We start from the raw sequence: 14,584 nt of genomic DNA, 5'->3' as shown, positions 1-14,584 counted from the left end.
GATATCAGGGGCAGGAGCACAGTTATGGGGATAGTGGGGGCAGGAGCACAGTTATGGAGATATCTGGGGCAGGAGCACAGTTATGGAGATATCGGGGGCCAGAGCCAGTTATGAGGATAGCGGGGGCAGGAGCACAGTTATGGGGATAGTGGGGGCAGGAGCACAGTTATGGAGATATCGGGGGCAGGAAAACAGTTATGGGGATATCGGAGGTGGGAGCACAGTTATGGAGATATCGGGGGCAGGAGAACAGTTATGGAGATATCGGGGGCAGGAGCCAGTTATGGAGATATCGGGGGCAGGAGCACAGTTATGGAGATATCGGGGGCAGGAGCACAGTTATGGAGATATCGGGGGCAGGAGCTAGTTATGGAGATATCGGGGGCAGGAGCACAGTTATGGAGATATCGGGGGCAGGAGCACAGTTATGGAGATATCGGGGGCAGGAGCCAGTTATGGAGATATCGGGGGCAGGAGCACAGTTATGGAGATATCGGGGGCAGGAGCCAGTTATGGGGATATCGGGGGCAGGAGCACAGTTATGGGGATAGTGGGGGCAGGAGCACAGTTATGGGGATAGCGGGGGCAGGAGCACAGCTATGGAGATATCGGGGGCAAGAGCTAGTTATGGAGATATCGGGGCAGAAGCACAGTTATGGAGATATCGGGGGCAGGAGCACAGTTATGGAGATATCGGGGGCAGGAGAACAGTTATGGAGATATCGGGGGCAGGAGCACAGTTATGGAGATATCGGGGGCAGGAGCCAGTTATGGGGATATCGGAGGCAGGAGCACAGTTATGGAGATATTGGGGGCAGGAGAACAGTTATGGAGATATTGGGGGCAGGAGCACAGTTATGGAGATATCGGGGGCAGGAGCCAGTTATGGAGATATCGGGGGCAGGAGCACAGTTATGGAGATATCGGGGCAGGAGCACAGTTATGGAGATATCGGGGGCAGGAGCACAGTTATGGAGATATCGGGGGCAGGAGCACAGTTATGGGGATAGCGGGGGCAGGAGCTAGTTATGGAGATATCGGGGGCAGGAGCACAGTTATGGAGATATCGGGGGCAGGAGCACAGTTATGGAGATATCGGGGGCAGGAGCCAGTTATGGAGATATCGGGGGCAGGAGCACAGTTATGGAGATATCGGGGGCAGGAGCCAGTTATGGGGATATCGGGGGCAGGAGCACAGTTATGGGGATAGTGGGGGCAGGAGCACAGTTATGGGGATAGCGAGGGCAGGAGCACAGCTATGGAGATATCGGGGGCAAGAGCTAGTTATGGAGATATCGGGGCAGGAGCACAGTTATGGAGATATCGGGGGCAGGAGCACAGTTATGGGGATAGCCGGGGCAGGAGCACAGTTATAGGGATAGCGGGGGCAGGAGCTAGTTATGGAAATATCAGGAGCAGGAGCACAGTTATGGAGATATCGGGGGCAGGAGCACAGTTATGGAGATATCGGGGGCAGGAGCACAGTTATGGCGATATCGGGGGCAGGAGCACAGTTATGGGGATAGCGGGGGGCAGGAGCACAGTTATGGGGATATCGGGGGCAGGAGCTAGTTATGGAGATATCGGGGGCAGGAGCACAGTTATGGAGATATCGGGGGCAGGAGCCAGTTATGGAGATATCGGGGGCAGGAGCCAGTTATGGGGATATCGGGGCAGGAGCACAGTTATGGAGATATCGGGGGAGTGCCAGTTATGGAGATATCGGGGGCAGGAGCACAGTTATGGAGATATCGGGGGCAGGAGCACAGTTATGGAGATATTGGGGGCAGGAGCCAGTTATGGAGATATCGGGGGCAGGATTACAGTTATGGAGATATCGGGGGCAGGAGCACAGTTATGGGGATAGCGGGGGCAGGAGCACAGTTATGGGGATATCGGGGACAGGAGCACAGTTATGGAGATATCGGGGGCAGGCTCATTATTATGGGGATATCGGGGGCAGGAGCACAGTTATGGGGATAGCGGGGGCAGGGGCACAGTTATGGGGATATCGGGGCAGGAGCTAGTTATGGGGATAGCGGGGGCAGGAGCACAGTTATAGAGATATCGGGGGCAGGAGCACATTTATGGAGATATCGGGGGCAGGCGCATTATTATGGGGATATCGGGGGCAGGAGCACAGTTATGGGGATAGTAGGGGCAGGAGCAAGTTATGGGGATAGTGGGGGCAGGCGCATTATTATGGAGATATCGGGGGCAGGAGCACAGTTATGGGGATAGCGGGGGCAGGCGCATTATTATGGGGATATCGGGGGCAGGAGCACAGTTATGGGGATAGTGGGGGCAGGAGCTAGTTATGGAGATATCGGGGGCAGGAGCACAGTTATGGGGATAGTGGGGGCAGGAGCTAGTTATGGGGATAGCGGGGGCAGGCGCATTATTATGGGGATATCGGGGGCAGGAGCACAGTTATGGGGATAGTGGGGGCAGGAGCTAGTTATGGGGATAGCGGGGGCAGGCGCATTATTATGGGGATATCGGGGGCATGAGCACAGTTATGGAGATATCGGGAGCAGGAGCTAGTTATGGAGATATCGGGGGCAGGAGCACAGTTATGGGGATAGCGGGGGCAGGAGCACAGTTATGGGGATAGCGGGGGCAGGCGCATTATTATGGGGATATCGGGGGCAGGAGCACAGTTATGGAGATATCGGGGGCAGGAGCACAGTTATGGAGATATCGGGGGCAGGAGCACAGTTATGGGGATAGTGGGGGCAGGAGCTAGTTATGGAGATATCGGGGGCAGACACTTTTATTTTTACTTTTGTATTTCTATATATTTCTGTAACTTACAGGAATTTTCTGAAAGTGTAAAAAAGAGTGCTCCTGAAAAATGAAAGCTGTGCTGTGATTGGTTGCTATTGGTTACAGACATTTTTTTTAGAGTTTTATAAACTTTCCCTGAGCTCCAAAAGCTATGAGAGAGTTACAGAACTTTACACCTTTAAATCAATCTTCCCCATTACAACCCCTTTCTGTTTTTTTTTTCTCACCACTCCATAAACACCGCCTACAGTGCGTGACGTCACCTGTTGCTCAACGTTCTTTTCAATAAAGTTAAGCGACATGTTCCCCCAGAAGTGGAACTAAGTGGGCGGAGCCTTCGAAGCCAAACACGACACCATGTTGCCTGGCAAATCCTCGTTATTAGTAGCCCAGGCACACGTAGGTCACCGAAGCTCCGCCCACTTGTGGTTCTGACTCCTCCCTTCGACGCCTCCTATTCGTCCGTACTGCTGTCAGCTGTCTGTGTGGGCGGGGCTAGCCGCCGGCTCCGTTACCAGCAGTGAGTGACGGTGACAGTTGCTCAGGGGACAAAAACGGGAAGTAGTGACACCTGAGGCTCTGGACAGCGGCTGCTGCGAGCAGGAGGGCGGCAGGGGACAGGTACCGAGGAGGGACAAATACACTCACACACACGCTGCATACACACTTATACATATAGGAGCAATAGAAGTAATCGTGCAGCAGTGCTGGCGGCTGACGTGACTGCTTCCAGCGGCAGCGGTGCCCTTCTGTGAGCCCTCCATAGCCAGGCACGTGTGCTGTGTATAGAAGCACAAGGCGGAGCTGACTGCAAGCTCCTCGGCCCAGGAGAAGCCTATATACACGTATATGTATACACATACACCTGGTCATGGCTGTGCATAGTGCACACAGGGTGGTACATACACCTATAGTGCACACAGGGTGGTACATACACCTATAGTGCACACATAGATCTGTATATACATCTATAGTGCACACAGGGTGGTACATACACCTATAGTGCACACATAGATCTGTATATACATCTATAGCGCACAGATAGATCTGAATATACACCTATAGTGCACACAGGGTGGTACATACACCTATAGTGCACACAGGGTGGTACATACACCTATAGTGCACACAGGGTGGTACATACACCTATAGTGCACACAGGGTGGTACATACACCTATAGTGCACACAGGGTGATATATACACCTATAGTGCACACATAGATCTGTATATACATCTATAGTGCACACAGGGTGGTACATACACCTATAGTGCACACATAGATCTGTATATACATCTATAGCGCACACACTGATGAATATACACATATAGTGCACAGATAGATCTGAATATACACCTATAGTGCACACAGGGTGGTACATACACCTATAGTGCACACAGGGTGGTACATACACCTATAGTGCACACATAGATCTGTATATACATCTATAGCGCACACACTGATGAATATACACATATAGAGCACAGATAGATCTGAATATACACCTATAGTGCACACAGGGTGGTACATACACCTATAGTGCACACAGGGGGGTACATACATCAATAGTGCACACATAGATCTGAATATACATCTATAGCGCACACACTGATGAATATACACATATAGTGCACAGATAGATCTGAATATACACCTATAGTGCACACAGGGTGGTACATACACCTATAGTGCACACAGGGTGGTACATACACCTATAGTGCACACATAGATCTGTATATACATCTATAGCGCACACACTGATGAATATACACATATAGAGCACAGATAGATCTGAATATACACCTATAGTGCACACAGGGTGGTACATACACCTATAGTGCACACAGGGGGGTACATACATCAATAGTGCACACATAGATCTGAATATACATCTATAGCGCACACACTGATGAATATACACATATAGTGCACACATAGATCTGAATATACACCTATAGTGCACACAGGGTGGTACATACACCTATAGTGCACACAGGGTGGTACATACACCTATAGTGCACACATAGATCTGAATATACATCTATAGCGCACACACTGATGAATATACACATATAGTGCACACATAGATCTGAATATACACCTATAGTGCACACAGGGTGGTACATACACCTATAGTGCACACAGGGGGGTACATACATCAATAGTGCACACATAGATCTGAATATACATCTATAGCGCACACACTGATGAATATACACATATAGTGCACACATAGATCTGAATATACATCTATAGTGCACACAGGGTGGTACATACACCTATAGTGCACACATAGATCTGCATATACATCTATAGCGCACACACAGGTATATAGATCCATATATATCTGCCTTTGCACAGGATATAGTGACTGACGCCTACATTTCCTATGTAAAACCTCTGGGCTCGGACTCTCGGAGGATTTCCATATCCACAGGCTTTCTTGTACAATATGTATACACACCCAGCCCTGTAGTGTGGAGAGCGCCCCCTCCTGCTCATACACCCCAGGGGATACCCACACACTTACAATGATCCAGGTGTGTCCATCCCCTGTTACCCGGGCTGCGGTCCTGAAGCGAGTTGCAGCGCTGGCAGTGGCAGCCTATGGTGCCCGCCGGCTGTACCCCGTGTTGAGACATCTCTACCTTCACTCCTCAAAAAAACATAAAACTCCTAATGGACTCCAGAAAAGTGAAGGCGCCTTGTCTCCTGCCCCTGGCCAGTCCGGGTATGAGAGGACCGGGGTGAATCGGGTGTTTTTCCGTAGACTCATCCGTCTGCTCCGGCTGCTGTTCCCCAAGTTGGCGTGCAAAGAGTTTGGGTTGCTGGTGTTGCACTCGGCCGCCCTGATCTCCAGGACCTTCCTCTCGGTGTACGTGGCTCAGCTGGACGGACGTCTGACCCGATGTATTGTAAAGAAGCGGCCGGCAAGTTTTGTTTTTCAGCTGCTAAAATGGTTGTTGATCGCCTTGCCCGCCACCTTCATCAACAGCGCCATCCGCTACTTGGAGGGTCAGCTCAGCCTGGCCTTCCGCACCCGCTTGGTGGCCCACGCTTACAAGCTGTACTTTGGAAACCAGACTTACTACAGGGTGAGCAACATGGACGGACGACTGCGTAACCCTGACCAGTCTTTGACAGAAGACGTGGTGGCTTTTGCCAGCTCCGTGGCCCATCTGTACTCCAACCTGACCAAACCGGTGCTGGACGTCGTAGTGACTACTTACACATTGCTTAGTACGGCCAAATCCAAGGGAGCCAATACGGGCTGGCCGTCTACCATAGCAGGACTCGTGGTGGTCATCACAGCTAAAGTGTTGAGGGGCTGCTCCCCGAAGTTTGGGAAGCTCGTAGCAGAAGAAGCGAGAAGGAAAGGAGAGCTGCGGTACATGCATTCGCGAGTGGTGGCCAACTCCGAAGAGATTGCCTTCTATGGAGGTCACAAGGTGAGGTGGGCAACCTGTGATGGGGTATGTTGGACTTACAATATGCACACCTGCCCACAGCAGAATATGGGCTTTTTTTTTTGTTTGTTTCACCTGTTTTACAGCCAATTGTCTTAGCCATAGCTATAATCCGGGTTTTCAAGACCCAAACTGAAAGCTTGGATCATTAAGGAGGTTGTCCGGTGAAATCAATTTATCACCTATGTGCAGAGTAGGTGATAACTGTCTGATCGGTTGTGGTCCGACCACTGGGACCGGCACAAAATGGCAAAACGGGGAATTGTTATCCCTGACGGGGAACTTCTATCCCTGTTATAATGGAGCGGCAGGTCGGACACCCGACCACCTTGGTGATCATTCTCTACTGGGCTGCCGGAAAAAGCTATGCACAGCACACCGATAGCAAATGAAATGAGCGGCGGTTAAGTATTTGCACTGTCGCTCCGCGGTGGGTCGTAGCCCCGCGTCTCCGCGGTGGGTCGTAGCCCCGCGTCTCCGCGGTGGGTCGTAGCCCCTCTGATCCCTGTGGATAAGTGATGTATTGCTTTCACCGGACAACCCCTTTAAAGAGGTTTTTTGGTTATCACAAATGGGCACCTAGTCACAAGATAGGTGATAATGACTAGATGGGACTCCTGTGACCTCTTTGTGAATGGAGCCTCTGCGTTCAAGCGCTGTACCCATCCATCCCGGCCAGACCCACAGACACTGATGAGGAAGCTCATGTGTAAATACTGCTTCTCTCAGAGACATAAAGCACAAGTCCTGCGCTCTGGCAATCTATAGGGGGTCTCAGCAGTTAGACCCTAACATATTAGTAGTTCCTGCGTGTCCTGTATATATCTGCTTTCTTTCAACCTGTCACCAGGCAGGGGCCATTAGCTGTATTATAGGAGCAAAAATATGTCCGTGCTGCTGCTGCTGTGAGACCAGGTAAAGCATAGACGCAGGGGGAAATGTCCAAATTAACAGATCAGCGGATCATCCTGGCACATATTATAAAGGTTGTGTCGGTGCTTTTTGGAATATAAATTAAGGGGAAAATATATATATTACGTGTTGTCTTTCTGTGTCTGCTACACCAGTGACAGTGGTTTATAGCAGGGTGGCGGGATTATTTTACTTTTTTCATAACTTGGTCATCGTTTTGTCTTATCAAGACATTCTTCTAAGTTTGAAGATGATACCCCCCTCAAATTATTTATTTTCCATCCCCTAAGCATGATGCTGCCACCACCATGTTTGATGGTGGGATGGTGTTTTCAGGGTGATGTGCAGTATTAGGTTTTCCACCATACATAGCGTTTTGCATTTATCCCAAAAAGTTCTACTTTGATCTCATCTGACCAGAGCACCTTCTTCCACATACTCCCTGTGTCCCCTTCATGGCTTTTTGCAAATTGAAAACAGGACTTCTTATGACTTGCTTTCTTCTTGTCACTCTTCAATAAAGGCCAGATCTGTGGCGTATATGACTAATAGTCCTGTGGACAGATTCTCCCTCCTAAGCTGTGGATCTCTGCAGCTCGTCCAGTGACCATGGGCCTCTTGGCTGCTTCTCAATTAGTGCTTTCCTTGCTTGAGATGTTAGTTTAGGTGGACGGCCATGTCTTGGTAGGTCTGCAGTTGTGCCATACGTCTTCCATTTTTAAATGATGAATTGAACAGTGGTTCGTGAGATGTTCAGAGCTTGGCCTTTTTTTTTTTTTATAACCTAACCCTGCTTTACTCTTCTCCACAACTTTATCCCTGACCTGTCTGATGTGCTCCTTGGTTTTCATGATGCTGTTTTATCCCTAATGTTCTCACACAAACCTCCGAGGCCTTCACAGAACAGCTGTAGTTATACTGAGAAGAAATCACACACAGGTGGACTGGGTTTACTAATTGTGACTTCTGGAGGCGATTGGTGACTCAGGATTTTATTTACGGATATCAGACTACAGGGGGCTGAATACAAATGCACATCTCAATTTTCAGATTTATATTTTTAAAATAACTAGAAGAATCATTTTCTTATACTTTATGAATTCTTTCTACTTTATATTGACATCACATAAAATCCAATAAAGTACATTTAAGTTTGTGGGTATAACGTAAAAAATGTGGAAAAGTTCACAGGGTGTGAATTCTTTTTCAAGGCACTGTAAGTTATCACATATTCACAGGATAGTCGATAGCTTATTGATCGGTGGGGTCCAACTGATCATCAGAAAAGGGTACTTTTATCCTCGACAAAATGGAGGAGTAGTGCACATGTGCTCAACCACCGCTCCATTCATCCTCTACAGTGGGGTTCCCCAACTCCAGTCCTGAAGAGCCACCAACAGGTCATGTTTTTAGGATTTCCTTAGTATTGTACAGGTGATGGAATCATTGCCTGTGCATGTGATGTAATTATCACCTGAGCAATGCTAAGGAAATCCTGAAAACATGACCTGTTGGTGGGCCTTGAGGACTGGAGTTGGGGACCCTGCTCTACAGGATTGCCAGAAAAAACTATTGCAGTCCCTTAGGCAATGAATGGTGCGGCGGTCAGGCGTGCGTACTTCTGCTCCATTCTAATATTGGTAAAAGTGCCCCTTTTGATAGGTGTTGGTTCCGGCTCACAGATCTGTAAGATATCGCCTCTCCTGTGGATAGGGGATGACTTCTTCTCACTGGACTTCCCCCTTAAGGTCAGTATTAAAGCAGACACATTGATTGCTCCATATTGATAAGTCTAGCACAGCCATATGGATGAAACCTAATCTGGCAACCAAATAAGTAATCTTAACCGAAACCGTAGCTCGTTGGGTGAAACAACCGATCATCTTGGCCCATTGATGAACAACCATCACCTTTTGAAAACAAGTCATACTTGTTTAAAAAAAAAAAAAAGCTTTTGTGTTATAAGTTTCTTGCCCATGAAAGGACATTCTTCCCCCAATGATCGTTCGCTCAACGGTTGTTTGACCATCTAAAGTAGATCTTCTGTGATGGATTTCCCTGACGAGAAGAGCGTCTACCACCATGGCCAAAAATATACTTCTATTGATCCAACATCTCTTCCGTCAATGATTTATTTGGTACTGCTCTTCCTCGGTCTCACCCAGATGTTGTGTAATGCCAAGTGTTAATAATTCCATCAGATATTGAACATAACACTCCATTACTTCGCATGAGGTCTCCGTAAATGTCCATAACCAACCTCTGATCTTCTAAACTCTGAATTTAGGGACTGAACTTGACCGCAGGGAGTGTTCATCCAGATGCTTCTCATTTGTCAGGATGTTTAAGGTTTTAATTGAATTATCGCTCCTGTCTCTAGTGGTTATTCGAGTAAAATGAAATTTTTTGAGGGAAACTGTAGACTTGAAACGTTTGTGGTGCTCAGCCGGCATCTTCCGTCTTACCAGCAGCAGACTGACTCTGGGAATCACACGTTAGCTTTGATGCCTCCAGAATAAGAAAGGGCTAATTAGTTCATGGAAAAACGAATCTGGTTCCAGTTTCTCACAGATTAAACTTCTCCAATTTTCTTTTTGCAATCAAGGTTATGATCACGCAACTTGGAATTACTGCAGATTTTCCATCTGGATTTGCAGATAGAAAAATCCTCAAAAAGGTACAAAGTGGTTAAGACCTAAACAACATGGAAATTTTCCAGGCAGAAAATTGACCTGGGGTGTGGATTTCTAAATGAGCATGTCAATTCCTGGTGCGGTTCGTTCTTAGATTTCCTCCATTCACTGTACTGTAAAATACAGCGCTTTTGCCGCAAAAAAAAAAAAAAAACAGCAAAAATTTCCTGAGGGTTCAACGCGTTTTAGAGGCTTCTTGAAAAGCCCCTTTCTCAAGTGATAGAGACCAGATAGCTCTAGCTATGTCAATGGAAAAAGGAGCCTTTTTGAGCCCTGAAACGCATTGTGTTGTAGAGATTGCTTGATTATTTTACTCCCGACTCTTAAGCTTTGCTCAGCTGTGGGACGAGGACATTTGCAGCATGATGGACATCTGATTTTGGCCTTCAGTGGAGTTGTGCTCACCAAAGCACAACCCCATAAATTGAGCAACCTCACTTCCCTTATATGTTCTACCTTCTCTCCTCAACGTTCTTGCTCCATGTTTGCCTATTTTTTGACTTTTTTTAATGCTTCGTCTATGCATTAAAGTGACATGTCGCCTCGGTGGTAAAAAAAATGACCAAAAAAACTTGTCTGAATAACAACGTTGAATTCAATAGAAAGGTTATTGGAAGAGGATTCGAGACGGTTATTGATGTGTGAAGTTTGAAGCAGATCTGCTTCCAAATCAACGTAAGAAAACTTGGTGTGAGCATTCCCTTAATATGACCATAGGAGATTAAAAAAAAAAAAAAAAAAATGTGCGATGGAGTAGTGCCGCCTCTGCGTGTCCCACCAGATTGTTCAAGAGCTGAAGATCTGTGTAGTTGGGGATGTACCTTCCAATAAGGCCATACTGCAACTGTCTGTAGTTGCACTTACACTCCCAAAAATTGTCATTTATGGTGGCACATAGATGAAGCTAGATGCATGTGTAATCAAGTTGTATCCACACAATAGCATCCATTGGGATCCCCATCGATCCATTGGAAAAATGAATCTTATCTTGAGCCGCTCCGCATCCACAGCCTCCGATCACACCAGTACTTGCAACATACAGTGGTGGCCAAAAGTATTGGCACCCCTGCAATTCTGTCAGATAATACTCAGTTTCTTCCTGAAAATGATTGCAATCACAAATACCAATTATACAAGGTCGTAAGGCTCACGGTCTATGAACCTCGACATTCAACGTATCCTGGTGAGATAACTGATATCTGGGAACCTGTAAAGTTTTTCCCATAAAACAGTATAATATATTCTCAATTGCCCTATGACTTTCTATGAAGTTTATCCTAATCACCTGCAATTTACGATCGATATCGTGTTTTGCACTTTTGCCCACTTTTTGCTGTTTTCATGGACTATGTGTCCTGGGCACCAGGTCAAGGCTGAAGCTTCATTTCTTCACCAAGGGCAAATTCCATCTAGAAAACTTCTATTATTTTTTTTTTGGGGGGGGGGCAGCTGAGGGTTACTATAAATGAGTTTTCACCATTTTAAGACATGAATGTGGAGAGAAATAAAATAACTAAAAAAAAAGGATGAGATGGGACCAGCCATGGTATTGAAAGCCACCGACGGTTTGGTCACGTGCACATGTTGTCTGGCCAAATGGACATGTCATTTTAATGGGCAGGAAGGAATGAACGGCTCCCTCGGACACAACTTATGTCACATGAAAGGATCAGACTGGTTGAAATCTCACCTGGCCGACCTAAGAACGGGTGGACTGTCCCCATGCATTCTACAATCGTAGATGGTGAAGTCTGGAGGGTTCACTAACACGCATGGAATGGACCAGAAAATGGTGTGATAAATGAGAAGGCAAATAGACTTGATGGTCTTTGGTTCATTTGACCAGCAGTAGTTGGAGGGTCAGGTCATTTCTAAGCTGTTCCCGGAGAATTTGCAATATAGTCCGTGCTAAACCTTCCAAAATAATGTTTGACTTGGGTCCTCCTAAAGATGGCGTTGTGCCCCGTCTGGCCAGCCTACGACAAGAGTACAAAATGTTCAGGTGACACGATGACTGGATATGACCTTCAATAAGTCCAGTGATACATGGAGATTCGCCTGACCAAAAAAAATATCACCTCCTGACTATTTTAAAATTGCAGTTTAGCTGTTAAAAAACAACTAAAGTCTTGGTACTAAATCCTCATCTCACCTTGGGGAGTATTCCTTTCAGTGTATTCTTCTGACTCTTGGAGTGAGTAGTTTGCACTTAGTGCCGCCATCACCTCCTCCATCGTGCCTTTAAATAGCGTTCGTGGAATTATTCGTTCCTCATGTTACAGAAATATGTTGCCGATCTGGATGGACCTGTTTGAGTCGTTAAACCTCCTGGCTCTTCCTCAAAACTTCCTTTGGCAATTAGTTTCACAAATACTTATTCAAGACCTGTAGCTTACCTAGGGACATAAGAGGAGCAGGGCTGGATCTGTGCCGATTTGGCAGCTTTTTGTGTCAAGTGGAAACCGTTCAACAATGTATTAAACTGTGCGGGAACCTCTTCACTGTAAAAAATGTGATCTATGGGGGGTATATGTGGCATCTTCTAACTCAAGAACAGGCATCATTGCCCCTTTCATTCACACATGGCTCTGGTCACGTGCCGACACCGAAAACACTCCTGTGTGGAGCACAAGTTGGAAGCGAAGCTCCCAAATCCCGAGGCTGAGAGTGATGGATCAAGATGGGGGCATCAAATGTGTCCCAATCCCCTCAGTAATACTAAATAAACTGACCAAACTATTAAAGTATTCTAGACATTTCCCCGAGGCCTAAAACTGACCGTATGTGAGAGATTTCGGACTGAGTGTGGGAATGACGAACACCGAGCAAAAACGAAAATCTATGGGGAAACTTGATCCGCCATGGTTTTGTTTTGGTTTTTTTAGCCATTTAGCACGTTCAGTTGAGAATATTTGGAAAGTTGTTCAAATGTGTACCCCTCCTCCACCACGGATCAAGAGACTGATCTGTTATTTGTGAGTTATCGCCTTATCTTTGACTTAAAGCGTTGTGTAATCCAATGAAGGGGTCGCTATGCTTCGCTTTTCAATGTTGGGAAGAACCCTTCATCACCTCCACAAATTGAAAGAGATAACTTGTAGATCGAGCAGCAGCTGGCCAATCTCAAGAACTACGCCCCGTAGGAATAGATAGGAAAAAGAGAAGGAACCACCGAAAAAAAAGTATATATCACATGGAATGTATGTTAGAATCCAGTCTCTGGCATAAAATCCAATTAATGGAGATCAGCACAAGGACCATGGAATGGCAGACCATTTGGTATAAATGCACTAAAAGAAAAGAAGAACTACCGAACATCCAGTCCCTAGATCAATGAAGAATGGAAGGACAATTTATAAATGATAAAATACCTTTATTAACATAGTGGTACACCATAAAAAAGAGAGAATTACGTACGCAAATAGGCATATGAGTTGCTTCAAAATGTAAACATAAAAGCAACCAATTAGGACAAAAGGTCCTCTATCCATCCTATCCTCTAAGTTAGCAAGAAGAAAATAGGGCAACAGACAATACAATGGTCTAAACAAAGGGGGGGGGGGCTGGATAATGGCAGCCAAGCACAAAGAAAAATGCTTGAAATAGATAGTATAATTATACCGTCCCAGGTATTTTATTCCAGATTGCACTTTTGTCACCTGTCCTATAACTCACATATATGCCCCATTATTGACACTCCCCTCTTCACTTTGCTGGAACGCAGAGCTCCTGCTAGTTGAACCGCAACACATGATTCTTCCTTCTTCCGGTCATTGGAATGCCCCCTTCCTTTTTGCTGGAACGCAAAACTTCCAGTGGTTGAACCGCAAAGCGCGACCGTCTCATTTACGCGGTATATTCCCTTCTCCTTACACTACCTTGGAACGCAGACCTTTGGCATGTGAACGTTGAGACGTGCCCTGGACATTATACTACGCTCCTCCCTCCATCCATGCATCAAACCACCGATTCCCCTATTTAAAGCATGTACACTCTATTAACATCACCCCCTGACGAAGGACGGCGGTCCGAAATGCGCGTCGGGGTTTACGCTATGCGGCTGGCTTACTACCCACAGGTATGAGAGGACATGAATAGCTGATTCATTGACTATTGACCTCTGTCCACTCCTCTTTAGTCTTAGGACTAATGCATTTTTGGCACTCCTTTTTTTGGGAATATGACTATACATATCCTTGGAATACTTTGTGTGACTTTCACATATGAATTGCAGCATTGACATATTTACTCCCTATAAGCATATTATTAATGTAATAGTCTATTTCAAGCATTTTTCTTTGTGCTTGGCTGCCATTATCCAGCCCCCCCCCCCCTTTGTTTAGACCATTGTATTGTCTGTTGCCCTATTTTCTTCTTGCTAACTTAGAGGATAGGATGGATAGAGGACCTTTTGTCCTAATTGGTTGCTTTTATGTTTAAATTTTGAAGCAACTCATATGCCTATTTGCGTACGTAATTCTCTCTTTTTTATGGTGTACCACTATGTTAATAAAGGTATTTTATCATTTATAAATTGTCCTTCCATTCTTCATTGATCTAGGGACTGGATGTTCAGTTGTTCTTCTTTTCTTTCCCGTAGGAATAGAGTGGTGGCTCCATTTATTCTCTAAGGGACGTCTTCTTTTTCCATACTGAATGAATATACAGTAGAGGTGGTACTCGTTAACTGCCACCTTTTCATTCTGACTGTGCATTCAGAGCGCCT

At 46.2% G+C, this 14,584-nt stretch overlaps 1 protein-coding gene across 1 annotated transcript in view; it reads left to right on the top strand.

Moving 5' to 3' along the window:
• Positions 1-3,269: 3,269 nt before the first annotated feature.
• Positions 3,270-14,584, top strand: part of ABCD1 (ATP binding cassette subfamily D member 1) — a 46,978-nt gene continuing 35,663 nt past the window's right edge. The window contains exon 1 of the mRNA XM_073639924.1: positions 3,270-6,235. Coding sequence (XP_073496025.1) covers positions 5,318-6,235 — 918 coding nt within the window. The 5' untranslated portion in view covers positions 3,270-5,317. The remainder of the gene's footprint in view (positions 6,236-14,584) is intronic.

This window comes from Phyllobates terribilis, unplaced genomic scaffold (genome assembly GCF_046119375.1).
Source record: "Phyllobates terribilis strain yellow unplaced genomic scaffold, ASM4611937v1 Scaffold_7__3_contigs__length_470593459, whole genome shotgun sequence".
Classification (NCBI taxonomy): domain Eukaryota; kingdom Metazoa; phylum Chordata; class Amphibia; order Anura; family Dendrobatidae; genus Phyllobates; species Phyllobates terribilis.
The sequence above is the reverse complement of the archived record's forward strand: the minus strand, read 5'-3'. Positions and strand labels throughout refer to the sequence as shown.